General features: G+C 42.4%; 1 protein-coding gene across 4 annotated transcripts in view; it reads left to right on the forward strand.

Annotated features, from left to right (window-relative positions):
• Positions 1-19,876, forward strand: part of ppfibp1b (PPFIA binding protein 1b) — a 57,754-nt gene extending 37,878 nt beyond the window's left edge. Inside the window, exons 8-26 of one of the 4 annotated variants that reach the window (XM_039017765.1) lie at positions 1,045-1,162; positions 2,769-2,830; positions 2,930-3,011; positions 3,357-3,502; positions 3,956-4,068; positions 4,585-4,641; positions 4,796-4,856; positions 8,123-8,321; positions 12,750-12,909; positions 13,350-13,487; positions 13,897-14,047; positions 14,506-14,617; positions 14,856-14,944; positions 15,408-15,530; positions 15,818-15,943; positions 16,156-16,344; positions 16,550-16,714; positions 17,081-17,146; positions 17,868-19,876. In XM_039017765.1, the coding sequence (XP_038873693.1) occupies positions 1,045-1,162; positions 2,769-2,830; positions 2,930-3,011; positions 3,357-3,502; positions 3,956-4,068; positions 4,585-4,641; positions 4,796-4,856; positions 8,123-8,321; positions 12,750-12,909; positions 13,350-13,487; positions 13,897-14,047; positions 14,506-14,617; positions 14,856-14,944; positions 15,408-15,530; positions 15,818-15,943; positions 16,156-16,344; positions 16,550-16,714; positions 17,081-17,146; positions 17,868-17,951 (2,241 nt within the window). In that variant the 3' untranslated portion in view covers positions 17,952-19,876. The remainder of the gene's footprint in view (positions 1-1,044; positions 1,163-2,768; positions 2,831-2,929; positions 3,012-3,356; positions 3,503-3,955; positions 4,069-4,584; positions 4,642-4,795; positions 4,857-8,122; positions 8,322-12,749; positions 12,910-13,349; positions 13,488-13,896; positions 14,048-14,505; positions 14,618-14,855; positions 14,945-15,407; positions 15,531-15,817; positions 15,944-16,155; positions 16,345-16,549; positions 16,715-17,080; positions 17,147-17,867) is intronic. The other 3 variants (XM_039017766.1, XM_039017767.1, XM_039017769.1) reach the window with 3 other exon arrangements.
• Positions 19,877-24,056: the final 4,180 nt, after the last annotated feature.

The following is a 24,056-nucleotide window of genomic DNA, read 5'->3' on the forward strand; positions in this document are numbered from 1 at the left end:
TGGTTAAATTGATGTGCTTTTTTTGGTGCCGGTGCAGAAAGCTAAGCACTTATACATACAAATTTAAACATATCCTGAAATACACCACTTCCTTTAGGCGACATCCACAAGACACTAATTTAAGCATATAGCATATTTAATGTAAACCACAGGTATGTCTTCATTTTGGGCTTTTGTGACCTCTTTTAGAAGTCTGTTTTTTCCTCCCTCCCTCTTTCTTATGGATGAAATGTACTTTCTCTGTTTAGTTTTGAAATAATTCATGCTCAATGTTCTATCCCATGACATTTTGACACTAGCCTGGTCCCAGATCTGTTTGTGTTGTTTTGCCAACACCTGTGGTCAATGGATTTGGCAAGACGGCACAAACAGGCCTGCGGCAAGGCTATTATGACACTGCCATGTAAAATGGCTCCTCCAACACTTGATGAGACATCAACCACCCCAGACCCCCGCACTGACCCCCAAATCCCCACCTCCTCCCTTAGTCACACCTGTTCTGGGTGTGTGTGTATCATTGTCTCTGCCTGTCAAGTCAGCATCTGAATGTTTGTGTTGTGGTTTGTTTGTGATGGTGGGTGTTTGGTAAGGATGGTGGTGGGAGAGGGGGCGTTAAGTCAGTGGCCATGTTCCTGGCTGACTACATTGCAGAAGCCTGCCAGATCTCACAACACCTGGATAAGTGGTTAACATATCGGTTAACCACACCATAGTTATTGGGTGCGTTCCTCTGCCCAGGTGTTGCTGATGCATGCCAGAATTTACAACCCCTGGATAGGTATTTTATATCAGCTAACCACATATGTTATAGCAATCTGGTGACTGACGGCACAGTCGATGACATGGCACACAACCATTGTTTGATGCAATGCAACGTCAAAGCAGGGGAACACGACCATTCTCTTGATTGACTGCGCAGTCGATGACGTGGCACACAACCATTTGTTGATGCAATGCTGCAGTACGTCTGCAGTGTAGGTGGCCTGGAATGCAACCAGTGTTTTTTGTGAGGATGTCGCTGACTAACTGTTGTGTGTTGAGCAGGAGGAGCTGGCAATGCTGAGGAGGCATCTGGAGGGAAGGGACGGAGAGCTGAGGAGGTTACACGACGAGACTGGGTTCAGAGGCATCACACCGGTTGGAATGGACAGTGGAGACAGAGGTGAGATCATGGGCCGCAGTTGACTTTCTGTCTGTGTCTTTACTCAATGGGCCGGTGTCCGGACACAGGTTAGGCCTAGTTCTACACTAAAAAGTCTGCCCAATGGAGATTTTCCATTGGACTCGGCTAAATCTGTGTCCGGGAAACCCACCTTGTAAGACACATGTACCAGTTCCATTAAGCAAAGATAACATTTTGGTAACACTTTACTGAAAGCAGACCGGTATAATGCATTATAATGTTTCATAAGCATGTATGAGCATTTGTCTTATTATTATGCTTATAATATATTATGTCTCTGAAATTGCAGTTTGTCATATTTTGTAACCAATCAACATGATTTAAAAGAATACAGTCTTGATAGAAGTCGTGATGAAACTGAAGTCTTCAGAAACTGAAGCCAGTAATTCTGTGTCCTGTTTAGTCTCTCACCCAGATGAAACTCTTAAATTGAGGCTGAAAGAGAAATGTAAGGTTATGCGTTTTATCAATGCTTGTATTTATTATTATTTGCTCTTGCACATCTGTCCCCTGTTTGCATGTATGGGCATGAATGGCCCATCTGAACTTTGCTTGTCCATAACCCATTGGAAAGCTATTTAATACAGTGTATATACTCTGTGAAATAACTTTATCAGTTCAGCCACCGATATTTTAGAACTCAAATAAGTGAATGAAAAGATGATATCAGTGGTTTGTATTGCAGAAAGGTTTTTGCCTTTATGTACTGTAAGAATGGTAAAGTTAGTTGACTTAATGGAAGTATCTTAAAGGTGCAATCTGTTAGTTCTCTGTCCTCCATGGCAACTAGATGAAGTTTAAACGTGTAAAACGCAACCTATACACAACAACAAGAAATATGTTGTTCAAATTTATTCACCTGCTCTTCTTTGGTATTGTGATTGCAACGGTCCCAAAAGCTCTCTACACAACATATTGATTACAATGTAAATCGAATTTATGGATTGTGCCTTTAAGACTGCCCTAGGGATTTATAAATATATACGATGATAGACCGTCTACATGTAAAAACGTCCCTTCCTCTCATCTGTTATGGTATAGATGCCCGCTCGCTCACTGTTCAGCCTGTGCTCCCATCTTCCTGCTTTCTCCTTTAACCAACACCTCCTTTTACCACAGACCTCTCCTCCTCACCCTTTCCTTACCCTTCTCTCCTCTCACCACTTGCTCTCTCCATCAACACCCAGCGTGCTGTCTGCTAACCCTCATCGGCAGTCCATCATCCTTGTCATCTTCATGTCTTTGTGACAGCTATAGAAAAGCGCATTGACATAGTTTTACCCACCAAGTCCAAATCCTTCACCTCAAGGTTCCCTCAACTGTTAGATGTGGTGCTTATTTCACTGTGAGGCTAGAAAGTAGTTAGACTACATGGATAGGGAGTCAAAATGTCCCTCAGGAGGTCTCCCTGACTGTTTAGATGGTACTGTTGGATACTAATATATATTGACAACTCTCTAAATAGATGTACTGTTGTACCATAGATCACTATGGTTGAGTTAGTCAGAGGACCCCAGACATACCTTTGCCCAGAGTTGACCCAGCAGTATATTCTCTGGCAAAAATCCATTTCTTTACCCTTCAGATGTGGAAGTGCAGAGAATGAAAAAAGCAGTGGAATCACTGATGGCAGCCAATGAGGAGAAGGTACTGTAAACTACAGTTGACCCCACCGCCCTCCATCTCATGATTCTTAGATGGTTAGTTTTGTCAAGTTTGATCTTTGTGACTCCTCTGCACCTGTAGGATCGTAAAATTGAGGAGTTGAGGCAGTCGCTGCTGCGCTACAAAAAGGTCCAGGACAGGAGTTCAATGCAAGGGAAGAAAGGTTTGAGAAACCATGTTCTCTCTCTAAAACAATGTGCTATTATCATGTTCTTTTTCTAGGTGAGAAACACTCTTATCATACTGTAGTTTGTTTGTTCAGGATCAAAGAAGTAACTACAAACAATGCTGAGTGACCTTGTGAATGATCAGTCAGATGCAGTTTAATGTTAGCAGTGATTTGTAAGAGCAGATAGAAATGTTCTTGAGGTAAATATTTTAAGAATTTGAACGTCAAAGCCTCAAATATCTGGCAGTGGGCTCCAATAGAATGGCCAACTCTGAACTCTCTCTCTCTGGGCTACATAAATATCTGCCTGATAAAAATAACTTTCATATTCCATTCCAGAGAAAACCCAAGACGGCGAGAGTGAAGAGAGTAACAGCGACAGCTCCCTCTCCGTGATGTCAACGACAACCCCCCTGGTTGCCATGGAGTTGGAAAGGCACGCTCTAGCCGGAGACGAGGAAGTAGCAGGGAAAAGCCCAGACGAGGTACAAGATGACATGTCATAACTACTTAGCTTCATGCATAGAAATATATTGACTAGAACGGGTCAAGGCCATCTGATCACAGAACAGATTATATTTCTGGCCATCTGATCACAGAACAGATTATATTTCTATGAATGAATGTTTCATCCTCAGAAAACCTCAAAGCCTTCAGATGTCCTCCAACCAAGAAAACAGCCAGTTACACATTATTGAACGAGGTGTTGAGTCACTGTCACTTCGTCAAATTAGGATGATAACATTCAATATCACTTTGCAATGACACTTTGGATGGTTGTCTGTTTTGAATTATGACAAGCACCATCTTTACTGCTCGTTACCCTTAATCTACTAAATTGTGACAACACTGACACGAGAAAGGTCAACTCTGGCATTTTTGGCAGTTGTACTTTACTAAATGTTCTTTCCCGTTTGGTCCTCTGCTTCATTGCGAAGCTGGAGATGCACTATGGAGCTACTGAAGTGTCTTCGCCCACACTCAGCCCTTCAGTCCAGTCAGCATGCGATCCAAAAAGTGGTCCAGAGCTGGACCAACCTGAACCAGAGAGGTGAGCTGAACTAGAGATAATAATGCTCTATAATCCTCAAAACAACAGGCTTTGTCTAAACCTGTGGGACAATTTCCAAATTTCTTCCAGAACAACATTGGTGTCTGTCCAGTGCTGGGGTGTTTTCGCTAGGAACCAAACAGGAACGGACCTACCTGAATTTCTCCAATTCTTACTTTAGTAAACGTTTGTTTTTGCTATGATGTAGACCTACTTCCTGAAATGAGACCGGCCTTGGAAAAGGTCAATATCTAGGCGAGCTATCTCATCTCGCCCTTAGCATGACAAATGCGGAATAATCGATGACATGTCGACACCACAAGGTCCAATGTGTCTCACAAGGGTGTATAAATCAGCTTGAATGAGTAAAATGGCTTCCTTGGACAAGTATTTATAGCCTCCACACCCAGGTTTGACCACAGCCAGTATACAGTATAGCGTGCAGCAGACTGCTCGCATCTTGTCCATGTTAGCATCGGGTTAGCATCCCAACACTTGTCTGTTTATCCCCTGCAGCGAGGCAGGGGGCCAGGAAGAGTCACAGGAGGCCCCCCTTTCATGTGATACTCCACAGTGAGTATGTCTATGGTGTGAAGCTGCATGTCATATCCTGTCGATTTACGCTTCAAGCTTCTGTCAGAATTCCTTCCTCCCAAAGGTCAGCGGTTCAGTACATATGTTGGCCAGATGTTGTTAATGTTCACTGTGATGAACTTTGTCATTTCAGGACCCTGGATAGCCCCAATTCAGGGAGTCAGGACAACTTGTATGTCAGCAACAGCGAAAAGGTAAAGAGATTTCTGATGAATTCTAAAGTCCTCAGTGAATTTCACCACTAACACTCCATCTCATCATCTGTGCCAGATTACATTGGTGATGGATGAAAAGCCAACAGAGGAGAGTCTTTTCTCTCTGGTCTTCTTTCCAAATTTCAGTCAGACACTTTTTTGCTCATCCTCTCTTTATCATTCTTTATATTCTCTTCCTTTTTGTCTCTTCCGTCTTGTTAGAAAGCCTCCTGAAGGTTAGCATCCTCAGTAAGGCTAATGTTTATGAGTGTGTGTGTAGGGATGGACATGTGTACTGGAACGGATGACAAAGCTGGATCTTTAACGAGAGCTCACATTTTTTTCAAATACTGTAAAAACTATTTGGTGGAATGTGATTTGTGGCAAGTGAAATTTTCTTTGACCCTCGTGTTCCATTTTGTACATGTGCATTTGCGGGGCACAACAAAAAAGAAACCAAGCCAAGCATCACACCGTTCTTTTACCTAAATTCCCTTTCCCATCCGTTCCGACCTCTCCCTCCATACACGCTTGCTGACTGTGCATACAAGCTCCTTTTAGGCCTATAGAAACACACTGAGTATACAAACATAATATTGAGTGCCCCCCCCTTTTTGCCCTCAGAACAGCCTCAATTCGTCGGGGCATAGACTCTATAAAGGGGTTCAAAGCATTCCACATCCACATTTTGCCTCCAATGCTTCCCACAGTTGTGTCAAGTTGGCTGGATGTCCTTCTTGATACACATGGGGAAATGTTGAGCATGAAAAACCCAGCAGCGTTGCAGTTCTTGACACAATCAAACCGGTGCACCTGGCACCAACTGCCATACCCCATTCAAAGGCACTTCAATCTTGTCTTGCCCATTCACCCTCTGAATGGCACACGTACACAATCCATGTCTCAAGGCTTAAAAATCCTTCTTTAACCTGTCGCCTCCCCTTCATCTACACTGATTGAAGTGGATTTAACATGTGACCTCAATAAGGGATCATAGCTTTCACCTGGTCAGTCTGTCAGGGAAAGAGCAGGTGTTGCTAATGTTTTGGAGACTGTGTAAATGCCTATAAAAACGTATATCTAAATGATGGGATACACACGCTACATTCCTTGCCAAATGACTTTTATCACACATTCAAAATGGACTGGTTGATTGAAGTAGGAAATATGTGTTCCAAAACGAGCTGCAGTTATGGAATAAATTTGTCCTGTCTATTTTCTGCTTAAGCTACTTTGCAAACTGCTAGTGTTATTTAGAATTGGTTAGCCTAGGCCCCTCAAACTCATTTCTGGACCTCAAAGCCAGTTTCACTGCATTGTTTTATTGTTCCACTCTAATCAGGGACTGATTTAGACCTGGGACACCAGGTGCTTGCAATTAATTATCGGGTAGAACAGAAAACCAGCAGGCTCTGGACCTTGTAGGATAAGTGTTAAATACCCCTGGCCTAGGTTATTACCCACCTAAACATGGACAGGATCCACACTGAAAATATGCAATAACATTAGTTTGATCAAGACAGAGCGTATTTTCATTAGAATCATTAAGCATATGCCTACTCCCCAAACATAAAATGGGTGTCTTGACTGGAAATAAGAGCGTCTTGTCTGCTAAATTAACAAAACAAGGTTTTGCCATTGTACAGCGATAGGCTTCTACAAGCTATCACCACGACTTCATTTATTTCATTTTATTTGATTGAATATCCAAAACATACAATATACTTGCAGTGAAGACGCTCAACAACTACATCATACCAGTCATCCAACAGACTCCCATTCAGAGTGACACACAGAAGCATCCAGGTTCAACACCCTGCTCAAGGGCACATCGACAGATCTCCCACAAGGCCAAAAACGGGGACCTGAATCCTCCAAGATTCCCCCCCACAGTTCCCCAAGAGCTACCCCTCAACCATCCGAGATCCCTCCCACAGTCGTCGCCCCCCCCAAGAAAAAATAAAAATAATTCCATTCCCCACCCCCAATGCACCAACAACCAAGAAAATGAACTAAAGAGAGAAAAAGACAAAACAGTAAACAATGCAAATAAACAAAGGACAAATAAAATCATAACAGCAAGGCCAACTGTATATGTTTGAGTGCATGTCTGGCACTATTTACATGTGTATGTGTGTATTTGTGTGTGTGTGTGTGTGTGTGTGTGTGTGTGTGTGTGTGTGTGTGTGTGTGTGTGTGTGTGTGTGTGTGTGTGTGTGTGTGTGTGTGTATGCGTGTGTACAAACACCTGCACGGCATCAGCCTCAGGCAATCCGGCATTGGCTGTAAAAACACTGCCTTTCAGTATCATTCAAACTTTTTTATTATGTTTTATTTTTTATACTTTTAATCTTTGACCATCATTCTATCCCCCGCCCAGCAACTCCTCTCCAACTTGTCTCCAATTCCACATCCCAACCCTCAGTTTCCCTCAGACCATCCCACCCATCTCTGCTCATCTCCACTACTGAGGTTACTGCCTTTTGGAAGATTGTGTTCCACAATGTTATATAACCAGTTGATATTACGGTTTCAATAAATTAATCTTAAATGGCACTTGCTTTTTTTATTGACTGAATATACAGTATATGGGGCAATTAGGATGTGTTATCTGTAATGGTTACGATAAATTAGGCGTTGTTCCGATCTGTTGGGGCGGCAAGTAGCCTAGTGGTTAGAGCTTTGGACTAGTTACCGAAAGGTTGTAGGATCAAATCCCCGAGCTGACAAGGTAAAAAGGCCGTCATTGAAAATAGGAATTTGTTCTTAACTGACTTGCCTAGTTAAATAAAAAATAATATTGATAAATGCGCAAGAGAGAAATTCCATTGCATGTAACAAATAAAATAAATAAATATTTATTCATTTGAGTACTTGAAGTAAAATCTGAGTACTCTCGAACAGCAAAATAAAAATGTTTATTCCCATCCGTGTGTGTGTCACCTTGGTTTCGTTGCATGCATTTGACTGCCTTTTATCACATTCAATTGAAATGTATGACTTTACACTAAGCCAACTCTGCACTGTCTGGTATTTTCAAATCCAATTTCCCATATATAAAACAATCTGTTATTGCGTGTGTGTGATGTGACATGGTTCTGGCGTTGTGTGCACTGATTTAGCAGATGGTGGCTATTTTGAAGAATAATTTGACTTTCAATGATTGTCATGTGTTTGTTTTTACCTTCCTTAGTTGAATGCACTGATTGTAAGTTGCTCTGGATAAGAGCTTCTGCTAAATGACCAACATGTACATTTGATGTCAGCTCTTTTCTGCTACTGTTCAGAATAAGGCTGTGGAGGAGATCAGTAAGATCAGCGAGAGCCTGCCCAAGTCTCCCTCTTCGTCTCACCCCGTGACCACGGAGGATGACCGCTTCGGTAACAAGAAGGCTCGCTCCTCCTTCGGCCGGGGCTTCTTCAAGATCAAGGGAGGCAAGAGGACAGCCAGCACCCCTAACCTGGGTAAGAGAGGGTGGATGGATGGGCCTGGTGTGGGTGGATGGGCTCTGGGTCTCAGGTGGAAGCTTTGTGGTAACAGATCCCATATTCACAAAGCGTATCAGACTACGAGTGCTGATCTAGGATCAGATCCTCCCCGTCTGTATAATCTTATTCATTAATAAGATCTAAAAGGCCAAACTGATCCTAGTTTAGCACTCATACTCTGGGATGCTTTATGAATTAGGCCCAGATACTGTAAAACACTGCTACTCACTGGTTTCTGCCTGCTAACTCTGCTTCTTTTGGGCTCTTTTGACTTGTATGATGTGGTATCTTGTGCATTTTGACCAATTCATGTTGGGTATGATTAGATTTGTGAGATGGTAGTCTTTTTTTTATTAAAAAAAAAATACACTTCATTGCCAAAGGTATGTGGACATCTGCTCATCAAACATCTCATTCCAAAGTCATGGGCATTAATATGGAGTTGGTCCCCCCTTTGCTGCTATAACAACCTCTACTCTTCTGATAAGGCTTTCCACTAGATGTTGGAACATTGCTGTGGGGACTTGCTTCCATTTAGCCACAAGAGCATTAGTGAAGTTGCGCACTGAAGTTGCGCACTGATGTTGGGCGAGTAGGCCTGGCTCAGTCTTTGTTCCAATTCAGTCGGCGTTCGATGGAGTTGAGGTCAGGGCTCTGTGCAGGCCAGTCATGTTCTTCCACACCGATCTCGACAAACAATTTCTGTATGGACCTCTTTGTGCACGTGGGCATTGTCATGCTGAAACAGGAAAAGGCCTTCCCCAAACTGTTGCAACAAAGTTGGTAGCACAGAATCGTCTAGAATGTCATTGTATGCTATAGCATTAAGATTTCCCTTCACTGGAACGAAGGAGCCAAAACCATTAAAAACAGCCCCAGACCATTATTCCTCCTCCACCAAACTTTACAGTTGGCACTATCCATTAGTGCCGGTAGCGTTCTCCTGGCATCCTCAAAGTCCAGATTCGTCCGTCGGACTGCCAGATGGTGAAGCGTGAATCATCACTCCAGAGAAAATGTATCCACTGCTCCGGAGTCCAATGGCGGCAAGCTTTACACCATTGCGCCTGGTGATCTTAGGCTTGTGTGCGGCTGTTCGGCCATGGAAACCCATTTCATGAAGCTCCCGACGAACAGTTATTGTGCTGACATTGCTACCAGAGGCAGTTTGGAACTCGGTAGTGATTGTTGCAACCAAGGACAGACGTTTTTTACGCGTTTCACGGGTCTTGTTCTGTGAGCTTGTGTGGCCTACCACTTTTCACTTCACAATAACAGCACTTCCAGTTGACCGGGGCAGCTCTAGCAGGGCAGACATTTGACGAACTGACTTGTTGGAAAGGTGACATCTTATGACGGTGCCACATTTGAAAGTCATTGAGCTCCTCAGTAAGGCCATTCTACTGCCAATGGTTGTCTCTGGAGATTTTATGGCTGTGTGCTCGATTTAATACACCTGTCAGCAATGGGTGTGGCTGAAATAGCCAAATCCACTCATTTGAAGGGATGTCCACATACTTTTGTATATATAGTGTATATATATTTTAGGTGTTTCTGCCACTTAATTCAGACAGTAAGGAACTTAGAGGGGTAGACAGGCAAGTGAGAGAAATGGTGGAAACGGTGTCGTATGTGACGTGCTGGGGAATGTTACCATTACAGCGCTGCACAGCCTTTTGGTTTATTCTGAAGTCTGAGCGGTTCTTAACAAAGAGCTTGGTTTTTCTATGCAGCTTTTAATGTTTATTTTTTTTTAAATTATGTTCCCCAAAACCACACCCATAGTTAAAATACATACGAACACCATAATGACTAGTCCCAGAAACTTCTCCCGGTCTAATTATGAAAATTTTGCCTACTGTGTGTGCTTTGTAGTTGTGTTATATGTATCTTATCTGTCTCCTCCTCCTACCATTATACTGTGACTCTCCCCTGTTGTTTTTTCCCTTCGGTAACCTTTGACCTTTGTCTTGTTCCTCTCGTGTCATGTCTGCTTTGTGTAACACATTGTGAAGATCGCAGCCGGAGTGCGAGTGCGCCTATGCTAGGTACAGTATAATGGAGCCATCATGTCCTCAGGGCAAGGCAGGGCAGCAGTATGGCCTCCCTGGGGGAATTACCACTACTGGATATGACCCTTGACCTCATAACATTCCCTCCGTCCCCTTCCTTCCCAAACCCTCTCAACCAACTGTTGAATTTCTACTTTCACCTAACTCACAAATGTTATGTGAGCTGAACTGTCTTTTGTAATTCAATTTCATAAATCATGATTCTCCCCAGACTTAGTTAAAAAATGGACAATTTCTTTCTTTCTTCGGTGACCGCTCTATATGGAATATGAGTTGAAGGTGACTTCTACATATTTCATAAGCAGGCTCATGTTGATAGAGATGTAAGGGTAGGAATTTATATATATATATATATTTAATGATTAACCCAAGTCTTATGCTAGGTCTTGGTGGTGACCTCGTTATTTCAAGACTTAATGAAGCATGCTCATGTAGATATAACTTGGGAGTTCTCACATAGAAGGTTTGAATTTCCACTCTAAACATTAGACATTTGAAAAGAGGTTACTTACTCTCCGGCAACCATTAGCCCATGGCAAGGCATTATCGTTGCTGCTATTTTGGTATATAATTCTACAGTAGACATCCTCACATGCAACCACACCCATGTTACCAGCAATTGTTCTGAGGCAAACAGCTTTGCAACATGGCTAGATAACATCAAAGATCGGAGCCTTTTTTGTATGTTTTGTTCTGTGTGTCGGCAAACTGCATGTATATGCTCATTTCTATTTCTGTTCAGACGCCCCTCGCAACAAACCATATCCCGGTTTTATAACCAGATGTCATCTGCAGTGATGTTCCCTGATAGTCTTCATGAAGTACATTTCTTTACTTGAATGTTATGTTCTTCCTGATGTTTTGGCTCTTATCAGTTGATATGCTGTTCACTATTCCTGAAAGCTAAATTCAACTCCAAATATTCAAATAACCTTTTTCTTAAACCCACATAACATAGTTAGATCCTGATTATGTTGTGGTTTCCTAACTTAGACCACCTCACTCTCCCATGTACAAGTTGTGTTCAGTGAAGCGGTCATGCATGCTGTAACCAGAGGCCTAGTGAGTCTCATTTAGGAATGTGTGTGTGCATGAATTACACTCTTTAGCTCCCGAATGGCGCAGCAGTCTAAGGCACTGCATCTCCATGCTAGAGGCGTCAGTACAGACCCTGGTTCGATTCTGGGCTGTATCACAACCGGCCCTGATCGGTTGTGATGCACAATTGACCCAGCGTCGTCCGGGTTAGGGGAGGGTTTGACCAGGGAGTGGCCGTCATTGTGAAATAAGAATTTGTTCTTAACTGACTTGCCTAGTTAAATAAAGGTTCAATAAATAAACAATCTGTTCAAGATTTAGGATGCTTCCAATATCTCTAAAAGTATAATATTGACATTTGAATTCTATGCATGTTTTGTCTATACACCAGTGCACAACTAGTCTTTGACTGCAACTAAAATAAAATAACTCTTTAGTGCTTCAGGAGTCTCCACTCCATTGCATGGAGACATTAACAGAACAGATTCAAATCAAACTTTATTTGTCACGTGCTGAATACAACAAGTGTAGACCTTACCGTGAAATGCTTACTTACAAGCCCTTAACCAACAGTGCAGTTCAAGAAATAGTTAAGAAAATATTTCCCAAATAAACTAAAGTAACACAATAAAATAACAATAACGAGGCTATATACAGGGGGTACCGGTACCGAGTCAGTGTGCGGGGGTACAGGTTAGTTGAGGTAATTTGTACATGTAGGTGGGGGTGAAGTGACTATGCATAGATAATAAACAGTGAGTAGCATTGTCTGGGTATTAGTGTTATACCATCCCTATGATTTCTCTGTCTGGGAGTTGTGTGGCTGGCCGGGGTGTTTCTGGGCCACAGCCTCTGGCCCTGAGATGCAGATATCTGTGCATGGCTGCATCTGAAATGCCATCCTATTCCCTACAGGTGAGGAATCTTTGACCGGTTTTTCACAGCAAGAAAGTAATCCTGCAGCAACAGTAAATGTGAATTGTGTGGATTATAATGAATGGATATTTTTGTAGGGGTCGATACATTTTTATTTGGGGCAAATCAAGTCTAACATTTTAAAGTGAAAATTACACATTTAGAATCCTTTTTAAACCTACAAGTTTGCATTTCCTGCTGTGCAGAACATTTCCTACAACAACAGGAAGATCAATTTAAGATCCTACACCTGATTTATATTGCACTACTTTTGACCAGAGCCAAAAGGATGCCATTTTGGATGCACCCCATGGCTGTCACCATGGTGACATGGCGGTGCTGATGCCCTGTTGTCATTGCTGATGTCCTGTTTCTACAGCTGAGACTGAGCGAGAGGAGGGCACTGACCATCTGGACCTGGCCGGTCTACCCCAGAGGTCAGCCAACAGCGACAGCACCAACACACTGACCAGTGTGACCTCCACTACATCCCCCGAGTGCAAGAAGAAGTCCAAGGGAATCAAGGGGCTCTTTGGAAAGTAAGTGTTACATTTGTTTGGTACAGAACTCTTAATGACACTGTCCTGTAAGACATCAATATTGAGTTTTGGGTGCCTGGGTCATTTTCATTAGGCACCAAAACAGAAGGAAACTGACTGAAACGGGGAGGGAGTACTTGAACTTGTTCAATACAAAATGCTTATTTTTTTTGTTTTCTGTTGCAAAACATTTTGCTACGGTGTGCCCTAATGAATACAACCCTGGTTAATATTGATCTGATTTAAAACTCTTAAGTCTTGACTAATCAAAAAACTAAGCTTGCAATATAAGGAAGAGAAACATGTTTTGTGTATTCTTTTATAATAAAAAAAAATAATATGCTTTCAGCTATGGTAACCCCACCGCAACCATGGTTTGGAGTCATAAGTGCTTAACTTTCAACCATGACCAGACTTGAATTTAAATTATGTATTTAAAGGCTGAGGAGAAGTCAGTCCACCACGTTCAACCTGGATGACAACCTATCAGAGGCGGTCGAGTTCAAGAGAGGCGGAGTCCGAGCCACAGCAGGTCCCAGACTGGGCTGGTCCCGTGACCTACAGCGATTACCCAAGAAGTTAGTGTGCACTGTGATTTCACCTTTAATGAGAAACCAGTTTTTGTGCTCAGTGCACTCCCGTTGAGCACTGAGAAACATCATGTGCGTCACTTGGCTTTCCTTTAGCTTTCTGTGTGCTGAAATACACAGAGGAAAAACAATGCTAGAAATGACTTTCTCTTACACTACTCTTATCCAATCATGTAGCCTGGTCCCAGATTTGTTGGTGATCTCTTGCCAACTCCTACAGGCATAGAGAGCCTAGCCAGATCTGGGACCAGGCAATGTGATGAAAAGGAAGTTGAATCTAAACTAGTCCGGTTTTGCGCCCTACCATGGTCAAGTCATTGTTAGAAGGCAATACTGTGTTCCTTTATGAGCGGGTGACCCACGTTAAGACAGCATGTCCTCATTCTTTCGCTCGTAGTGACCTGGACACCCCGTTTGCCCGCTGGTCCAAGGAGCAGGTGTGTGACTGGCTGCAGGAGCAGGGGCTGGGGCTCTACCTGAACATGGCCCGCGTGTGGATCTCTTCTGGACAGACTCTGCTGCAGGGCTCACAGCAGGACCTAGAGAGGGTGAGCACTGAGAAGGAGAGATTGTATTTCAATGAGACTAACCTGTATGAATAAAAACACTTGGACTCCGCAGTACAGCCAGATGTCATTTGTATTGATCCCCTATGAGGCAATTCGCCCCATTAGGTTTGTGGTTGACGCTACCCGGGTAACTACTGTACGTTAAGGACCTGGGATGGGGATGGGTTCAAATAATCCTGTAAGGGATGGGTTCAAATAATCCTGTAAGGGATGGGTTCAAATAATCCTGTAAGGGATGGGTCACTAAGGGTGACTTTACACATAAATGAAAATATTATTCATTCAGCACTTTATTGTTAACCTAGGCACTGCCTCTCTTTATACTCTGTGGCCAAAAATACTGTACTCTATGACCGGAGAAAGTGGATGGAACAAATCCTCTGTCCTGGGGTGTGGCTCTGGGTGGTTGTTATCTCTGTGTGTGTGTGTGTGTTTAGGAGCTGGGCATTAAACACCCGCTGCACAGGAAGAAGCTCCAGCTGGCCCTGCAGGCCCTGGGCTCTGAGGAGGATGACAACAAGGGCAAACTGGACTACAACTGGGTGACCAGTGAGTAGATGAACTGCCAGTATGGGAGTCATGGTTTATACTGGGGTTTTACTATGCTTAACATCTCATGTTGTCAATTCTATGGTGGGCGTTTCAAATTAATTGTAATCCGATTAACAAGTTCTGAATTTGATTCAAGTGCTCTCGAGATGTACGTTTTGATTATTTGATTTCTAATGTGGAAATTGACTGGCAGGTTGACAGACCCCCCCCCCCTCTCTCTCATCTCCTCCCATAGGGTGGCTGGATGACATTGGCCTGCCTCAGTATAAGACTCAGTTTGATGAGGGGAGGGTGGACGGCCGCATGCTACACTACATGACAGTAGTGAGTGTCGAAGAGATGGACAGACACGCACACACTGACACTCCTGTCTTCAGGCCATGCATGGATAGGCCTGATCAGATTCAGAGCCACAGATTGAGATACTGTATGGCTCTAGGCCTAATGATCACACTGCCAGTTCACATTAAGCTGAACAGACTGTACAGCATGGACTACAGAGTGTGATTAGTAACACTGGAGAAGGCCTTGTCTCACCCTCTGTGGATGCAATGACTACACAATGGCTTGAAACAAGACGGCAAAAACAAACAGTAGCCATATACCAATACTATTAGTACAATCAAAAAATAATCTCATTAGATTGTCAGACCTTACCTGCTGGGAAATAGTTTTTTCTTTCGCAATGGTAAAATCCTCACTAACTCAATGTAGGAGTCCTCCTGCTAACTATTTCCATCTGACCTGACACTCTTTTTAACATTCTTGCTCCTGTGTCCTCTGTCAGGATGACCTGCTATCTCTGAAGGTGGGCAGTGTGCTCCACCACCTCAGCATCAAGAGAGCCATTCAGGTGCTGCGCCTCAACAACTACGAGCCCAACTGCCTGCGCCGACGGCCCTCCGACGAGGTAGGTCCACTGGTTGTTTTCATTATGCCCCAAATAGAAGAAAACGGGCACATTTTTGCTTTCTGTTGCAAATGTTTTATATAGTTTTCCGGTGTGTGCCCTAATGAAGACAACCCTGGTTCCAGGAATACATGAACACTAGTCAATGCTACTGTACCATCCACTTTTTGTTGTGTACTCCTTCTCCACTTCTTCAAGCTAAACAAATATTTAACAAATATTGGCGCACAATCATTTGGTTGGTTGATAAACACATTATTTTCTCTCTCTGTCTTTTGATTGGTCAGAACAACATCACGCCGGCAGAGATCTCCCAGTGGACCAATCACAGAGTGATGGAGTGGCTGAGATCAGTGGACCTGGCGGAGTACGCCCCCAACCTGAGGGGCAGCGGCGTTCACGGGGGACTCATGGTGAGAGAGAATTATCAGAGAGCATGTGATCAGGTTTAATGTGGCCCACAGTGGTCTTGGTTAAATAAGACCAATGTTTTTTGTTGTTTTTGAAAAATTACTAAATGGCTAAAACCAGTTGGAGACTACATAGAAATGACAATGGGGTTTTATCTTAGAATGGAATGCGTCTCAACCTAGCTCACATCTTACAATGTTCCCTCTTCCCCCAGGTGCTGGAGCCACGGTTCAACGTGGAGACTATGGCCCTGCTGCTGAACATTCCCCCCAACAAGACCCTGCTGCGGAGGCACCTGGCCACCCACTTCAACCTGCTAGTAGGCTCTGAGGCCCAGGGGCTCAAACAGGATTGTCTGGAGAATCCCGACTACACCCTGCTCACCGCCACCGCCAAGGTCAAGGTAGGGGTCAAAAGTAATGCACAATATAGGGAATAGGGTGCATTTTGGATGCAACCATGGTTTTGGGTAGGGGTAAGGAGTGATGGAGAAGGGGAAGACGTGTGTTTGGGTGTGGTAAGATTGTTTTCATGTGTTTGACACAGGTTTTGGTTATGAGCTGTGGTCTCAATTTATAATCATTTGAGAAATAATCTGTTCCCACCAGCCGAGGAAGATGTCGTTCGGGAGCTTCGGCAGCCTGAGGAAGAAGAGGCAGGATGACAGTGAGGAGTATGTCTGCCCCATGGACGTGGAGATGCCAAAGGGACGTAGCTTCCAGAAAGGCTATGAGCTTCAGCTCTACGAGGACGACATTGACCGGCTAGAGCAGGTAAACTTTAGTCTGGTCCTAAGTCTGTTTGTGCTGTCTTGCCAACTCCTATGGTCATTGTCAGACCATGCATTTTGGCAAAGCATTTCTCTGTAAAGGTTGCATGGTGCTCAGTACACACTTAATAAGTTCTCCAAGTAATTAGTAAGTCATCTCATCAATACTAAGATTCAACCTCCACCTTTTAGATTGTTCTCTACTCGATGTTTCCAGTCTGCCTGTATTACATACAGACCTTTTTGAGAGTTCACTGCCTAGTGACAGGAGATGGCAGCACTGCCTAGTTTCTATATTCACTCAGAGCAGCTGCACAGACAGGTCTTCTTAGTAATGGTGTTGAGTGTCAAACCATATCTGTTATTGCAGATGGAGGACTCAGAGGGAACTGTGAGGCAGATCGGAGCGTTCTCCGAGGGCATCCAAAACTTGACGGTAAAAAGGAATCTTTTCTTTTTTTCTGTTTTAACTGTGCTATGTTGATGTGCTGTGCTATGTTGATATGGTTTGTGGATAACAATATTTAGGGTATAAGCGCTACGGTGCCTTCAGGAAGTATTCATACCACTTGATGTATTACCAAAAAAAATACAGCCTGAATTAAAAATTGGGGGGGAAATGTTTTTTCATCTACACACACTACCCCATAATGCCAAAGTGAAAACATGTTTTTATTTTAGCAAATGTGTTGAAAATGAAATCAAGATATCTCATTCACACCCCTATGCTATGACATTCCAAATTAGAGCTCCGGTGCATCCGTTGTCTTTTGATCATCCTTGAGTCGTCACTAGAACTTGGTTGGAGCCAATTTAGTTGTTTGGACATGATTTAGAAAGAAACGCCTATCTAGAAAAGGTCCCACTGTTGTCAAAGCAGAAACTATACCATGAAGTCCAAGGAACTAGAATTGTGACGAGGCATATTTCATTTTCAATACATTTGCAAACATTAAAAAAAAAAATGTCATTATTGTGTATAAATGCGAAAGGCATCTATTAAATCAATTTTAAATTGTGGAATAAGTCTAGGGGTATGAATACTTTCTGAAGGCACGGTATAAATATGTAAGGCATTTGTGACATAAATATAGGTTCTTACATTTATTCTCCAGTATTAATTTATTATTTCATGCATTGTGTCCCTGTGTTTCCAGAGCATGCTGAAAGACGATGAATTTTTCAAAGAGCTCTCCAACTCACCCAACCCCAGCATAACAGATGACGATTCCAACATGTGACGCTGACCGTCGCCATGTGACCCTGTTCCCTAGTGCCGTTGTGAACGAAACATTCTCCACTAGCAGACCAGGATTCAAATACTATTTGAAATCATTTCAAATACTTCAGCTGTGCTTGTTTGAGCTTGCCTGTTGGAATACAATGGGAATAGAAAAGTCTGCCCATCTATCACTCCAGGCAGGCTAAAGCAAACGCTCAACGGATTTCAACCCGGGTCCTCCACTAGCACACACTCCAGACTCCACCGTAACCCCTATAACCCTCGCAGAGCAAGCACCAGAACTCCTTTTAGTATTTTAGATGAGGTATAAAAAATCTATATTTTAAAGAAATTCAAGACCATGTCTGATGTCATGTGAACTGTTTTTGTAAGGTGCCAATCCATTTTAACAGACCTATTGGGAGAGGATTTATTTCAGAGCAATACGCCAGCTGGATACTGGAGACATTTGTAATCCTTGTTTGTATACTGGCCATCTTTCTGTGGAATTAAGTATTAAAGTGAGCCATATCAATATCTCATACTTTTTTTACAGTAAGATGTACTGTAGGACTATTGCAAAATCTAATATATAATTTTAAAGAATATGCTTGGCTTTTGAACGAACTTACTGACAGTTGAAAAATAACGGTATATGCTGTGCAGATTTGCCCAAGTTAAGTGGTATGCCCCAAAACAGTTGATATGGTTTATGCAGAAAACCAGGCTATTAGCTGCATCATTTCTATACTTTCAACATATCGCGCCATATCCTAGACACTCCCAGTAATGGTGTTTCTTTGCATGCATTGGCACCGATACCGTACTGTATGTATTTTAGTACAATACACAGTTCAATGCAAATTATTCCTGTTAAGTGTCATCAATGCATGTTATTGAAGCCTTTCTTGTAGCCAAAATGTTGTACACCTGCCAACAGAAGACAGACTTTGTTTTATCATTGTACTGAGAACTATTCTTAAAAATTGCCAAATAGCATAGTTATTTTCAGAGTATTGTAGCTAGCCTGGGTGCCTGTCTGTTTCTGCTCTCTTGCCAACTCCTTATGGAATTGTCATGCCAAACATATTGTTTGGAGTGACAAGGAGTTGACAAGAGAGTAGAAAGTGACTGGCACCCAGGCTACGTTGTAGCGTGTTGAGAGCTGAAGCAATGCAAGAATGTCTCAAAAGCAAAGATTCTATTATGGAACGTCCTAACCACATGAGAAGGAAGTGTATACTGTGTACTGGTTGAGGTTTTACCCAATTCTAAGGTTAATAAAGTAATTTAAACTAAGTGATGTCTTTCAATGCTCAAGTAGGAGGCTTGGAAATGTAGAACATAAAGTGTATAGGTAATTTTTACTCTGCAGTGCAGATTCAATACCATTTAAAAGCATCCATGTTCGTACAGACCCTTATTTTTGTCAACACGTACAGACCCTTATTTTTGTTAGTAGTTGCCCAAATTGAACAACTGTGTACACTGTAGCCTACCCATTGTGTGCACTTTAAATTAAAGGTTTGACAAGCCATTATTTGCAGCATGATGAACATGAACACATTTACACGCATTAAAAGTAAAATACATTAGGGGCAGGAGCATTGCTCCTCCAGTTCTGTTCAGGCAGAAGTAAAGTATGCTGCTCATGTGAAACCATAACTGAACCACCTCATTCACAGCTGGCTGCTATTGATGTAGTCTGAACAATGTGTTTTGCATGGAAATCCTCTTGATATTCCAGCATGATATATTGGTGCTGAGCTGAACCTTGGATACTACTGTGACTCCATAATGAAGGAATGACTAGAGGTTTCATTGAAGGAAAATAACACAACTCATCTAAGAGTCTTGTAAATGGTTTTAGTATTTTTGATTGTCTTTAAAATTTTGGCTCTAATGGGGGAAACACTTTTTCATTAGCTCTACAGTCGTGGCCAAAAGTTTTGAGAATGACACAAATATACATTTTCACAAAGTATGCTGCCTCAGTTTGTATGATGGCAATTTGCATATACTCCAGAATGTTATGAAGAGTGATCAGATGAATTGCAATTAATTGCAAAGTCCCTCTTTGCCTTGCAAATGAACTGAATCCCAAAAAAAACATTTCCACTGCATTTCAGCCCTGCCACAAAAGGACCAGCTGACATCATGTCAGTGATTCTCTCGTTAACACAGGTGTGAGTGTTGGAGATCACTCTGTCATGCTGATTGAGTTTGAATAACAGACTGGAAGCTTCAAAAGGAGGGTGGTGCTTGGAATCATTGTTCTTCCTCTGTCAACCATGGTTACCTGCAAGGAAACACGTGCCGTCATCATTGCTTTGCACAAAAAGGACTTCACAGGCAAGGATATTGCTGCCAGTAAGATTGCACCTAAATCAACCATTTATCGGATCATCAAGAACTTCAAGGAGAGCGGTTCAATTGTTGTGAAGAAGGCTTCAGGGCACCCAAGAAAGTCCAGCAAGTGCCAGGACCGTCTCCTAAAGTTGATTGAGCTGCGAGATCGCGGCACCACCAGTACAGAGCTCACTCAGGAATGGCAGCAGGCAGGTGTGAGTGCATCTGCACGCACAGTGAGGTGAAGACTTTTGGAGTATGGCCTGGTGTCAAGAAGGGCAGCAAAGAAGCCTCTCCAGGAAAAACATCAGGGACAGACTGATATTCTGCAAAAGGTACAGGGATTGGACTGCTGAGGACTGGGGTAAAGTCATTTTCTCTGATGAATCCCCTTTCCGATTGTTTGGGGCATCCGGAAAAAAGCTTGTCCGGAGAAGACAAGGAGAGCGCTACCATCAGTCCTGTGTCATGCCAACAGTAAAGCATCCTGAGACCATTCATGTGTGGGGTTGCTTCTCGGCCAAGGAAGTGGGCTCACTCACAATTTTGCCTAAGAACACAGCCATGAATAAAGAATGGTACCAACCCATCCTCCGAGAGTAACTTCTCCCAACCATCCAGGAACAGTTTGGTGACGAACAATGCCTTTTCCAGCATGATGGAGCACCTTGCCATAAGGCAAAGGTGATTACTAAGTGGCTCGGGGAACAAAACATCGATATTTTGGGTCCATGGTCAGGAAACTCCCCAGACCTTAATCCCATTGAGAACTTGTGGTCAATCCTCAAGAGGCGGGTGGACAAACAAAAACACACAAATTCTGACAAACTCCAAGCATTGATTATGCAAGAATGGGCTGCCATCAGTCAGGATGTGGCCCAGAAGTTAATTGACAGCATGCCAGGGCGGATTACAGAGGTCTTGAAAAAGAAGGGTCAACACTGCAAATATTGACTCTTTGCATCAACTTCATGTAATTGTTAATAAAAGCCTTTGACACTTATGAAATGCTTGTAATTATACTTCAATATTCCATAGTAACATCTGACAAATATCTAAAGACACTGAAGCAGCAAACTTTGTGGAAATTAATATTTGTCATTCTCAAAACCTTTGGCCACAACTGTAGACTAAAAAGTTTGCTCTAGGTAAAATTTTAGATTTTAGATTTCAGTAGAGTAGGTTGATGATTGCTACCAACATGGGCCTGGGAAACTCAGGAGCTGGCTGAGGAAAAACAGACATTTAACATTGATTAATTAAACAAATGTTTGAGTGCTGTCCTCTCATTTATTTAATTTGGCAATAGTGGAATGCAAGCGTTAAGGATAAAAATGTCAATGACCAGGATTTATACCTGCACTGTAATTTAGTGGTGGAGATCAGGCATTTGCCTTGCATTTGAACAGTTGTTGACTATTTAATTTAATTTACTGTAGTTGATGTGTTATTATTAGTGCCCTAAATAAAGCTTTCAATTTACTTATAATATGATCTGATTCAGTGTATGTTGTTCCTAATTTGTACAGAATACATTAAAGCTGCAATACGTCACTTTTTGGGCGACCTGAAATAAAATCAAATTGTATTTGTCACACGCGCCGTATACAACAGGTTACTGTGAATTGCTTACTTACAAGCCTTTAACCAACAATGCAGTTTTAAGAAATTAGAGTTAAGAAAATATTTACTAAATAAACTAAAGTAAAATATAATACAATTATAATTTTAAAAAATATAACAATTATGAAGCTACATTACCAGTCAAAAGTTTTAGAACACCTACTCACTCAGGGGTTTTTCTTTATTTTTACAATTTTTTACATTGCAGAATAATGGTGAAGACATCAAAACTATGAAATCCTGTAGTAATCAAAAAAGTGTCAGTATATATTTTATATTTAAGATTCTTCAAATAGGCATGCTTTGCCTTGATGACAACTTTGCACACTCTTGGCATTCTCTCAACCAGCTTCATGAAATAGTCACCTGGAATGCATTTCAATTAACAGGTGTACCTTCTTAAAAGTTAATTTGTGGAATTTCTTTCCTTAATGCATTTGTGCCAATAAGTTGTGTTGTAACAAGGTAGTGGGGGTATACAGAAGATAGCCCTATTTAATAAAAGACCAAGTCCATATTATGGCAAGAACAGCTCAAAAAAGGGAAGAGAAACGACAGTCCATCATTACTTTAAGACATGAAGGTCAGTCAATACGGAACATTTCAAGAACTTTGAAAGTTTCTTCAAGTGCAAAAACGATAAAGCGATATGATGAAACTGGCTCTCATGAGGACCGCCACAGGAAAAGGGGGATAAATTCATTAGAATTACCAGCCTCAGAAATTGCAGCCCAAATAAATGTGTCTACTTGAACTCTGTAGAGCATCTCAACATCAACTGTTCAGAGGAGACTGTGTGAATCAGGCCTTCGTGGTCGAATTGCTGCAAAGAAACCACTACTAAAGGACACCAATAAGAAGAATATACTTCCTTGGGCCAAGAAACATTAGACAAGTGGAAATTTGTCCTTTGGTCTGGAGTCCAAATTGGAGATTTTTGATTCCAACCGCGTCATTGTGAGACGCGGTGTGGGTGAATGGATGATCTCTGCATGTGTATTTCCCACCGTAAAGCATGGAGGAGGAGGTGTGATGGTGTGAGGGTGCTTTGCTGATGACACTGTAATTTATTTACAATTCAAGGCACACTTAACCAGCATGGCTACCACAGCAATCCCATCTGATTTGGGCTTAGTGGGACTATCATTTGTTTTTCAACGGGACAATGACCCAGCACACCTTCAGACCATGTAAGGGCTATTTTACCAAGAAGGAGAGAGATGGAGTGCTAAATCAGATGACCTGGCCTACACAATCTCCTGACCTCAACCAAATTGAGATGGTTTGGGATGAGTAGGACCGCAGAGTGAAGGAAAAGCAACCAACAAGTGCTCAGCATATGTGGGAACGCCTTTAAGACTGTTGGAAAAGCATTCCAAGTGAAGCTGGTTGAGAGAATGCCAAGAGTGTGCAAAGCTGTCATCAAGGCAAAGCGTGCCTATTTGAAGAATCTCAAATATAAAATATATTTTCATTTGTTTAACACTTTTTTGGTTACTACATGATTCCATATGGGTTATTTCATATTTGTGATGTCTTCACTATTACTCTACAATGTAGAAAATAGTAAAAATGAAAGAAAAATCCTTGAATGAGTAGGTGTTCTAAAACTTTTGACCGGTACTGCATATACAGGGGGTACTGGTACCGAGTCAATGTGCGGGTGTACAGGTTAGTCGAGGTAATTTGTAGATAGGGTTGAAGTGACTATGCATAGATAATAAACAGCGAGTAGCAGCAGTGTAAAAACAAAGGGAGGTATCAATGCAAATAGTCCGGGTACCCATTTGACTAATTGTTCAGCCTTCTTATGGCTTGGGGGTAGAAGCTGTTAAGGAGCCTTTTGGACCTAGACTTGGTGCTCCGGTACCTCTTTCCGTATGGTAGCAGAGAGAACAGTCCATGACTTGGTTGACTGGAGTCTTTGACCATTTTTTGGACCTTCCTCTGACACAGCCTAGTATATAGGTCCTGGATGACAGGAAGCTTGGCCCAAGTGATGTACTGGGCCGTACACACTACCCTCTGTAGCGCCTTATGGTCGGATGCCGAGCAGTTGCCATACCAGAAGGAGATGCAACCGGTCAGGATGCTCTCGAAGGTGTAGCTGTTGAACTTTTTGAGGATCTGGGGACCCATGCCAAATCGTTTC

This window comes from Salvelinus namaycush, chromosome 21, assembly GCF_016432855.1.
Source record: "Salvelinus namaycush isolate Seneca chromosome 21, SaNama_1.0, whole genome shotgun sequence".
NCBI classification, from domain to species: domain Eukaryota; kingdom Metazoa; phylum Chordata; class Actinopteri; order Salmoniformes; family Salmonidae; genus Salvelinus; species Salvelinus namaycush.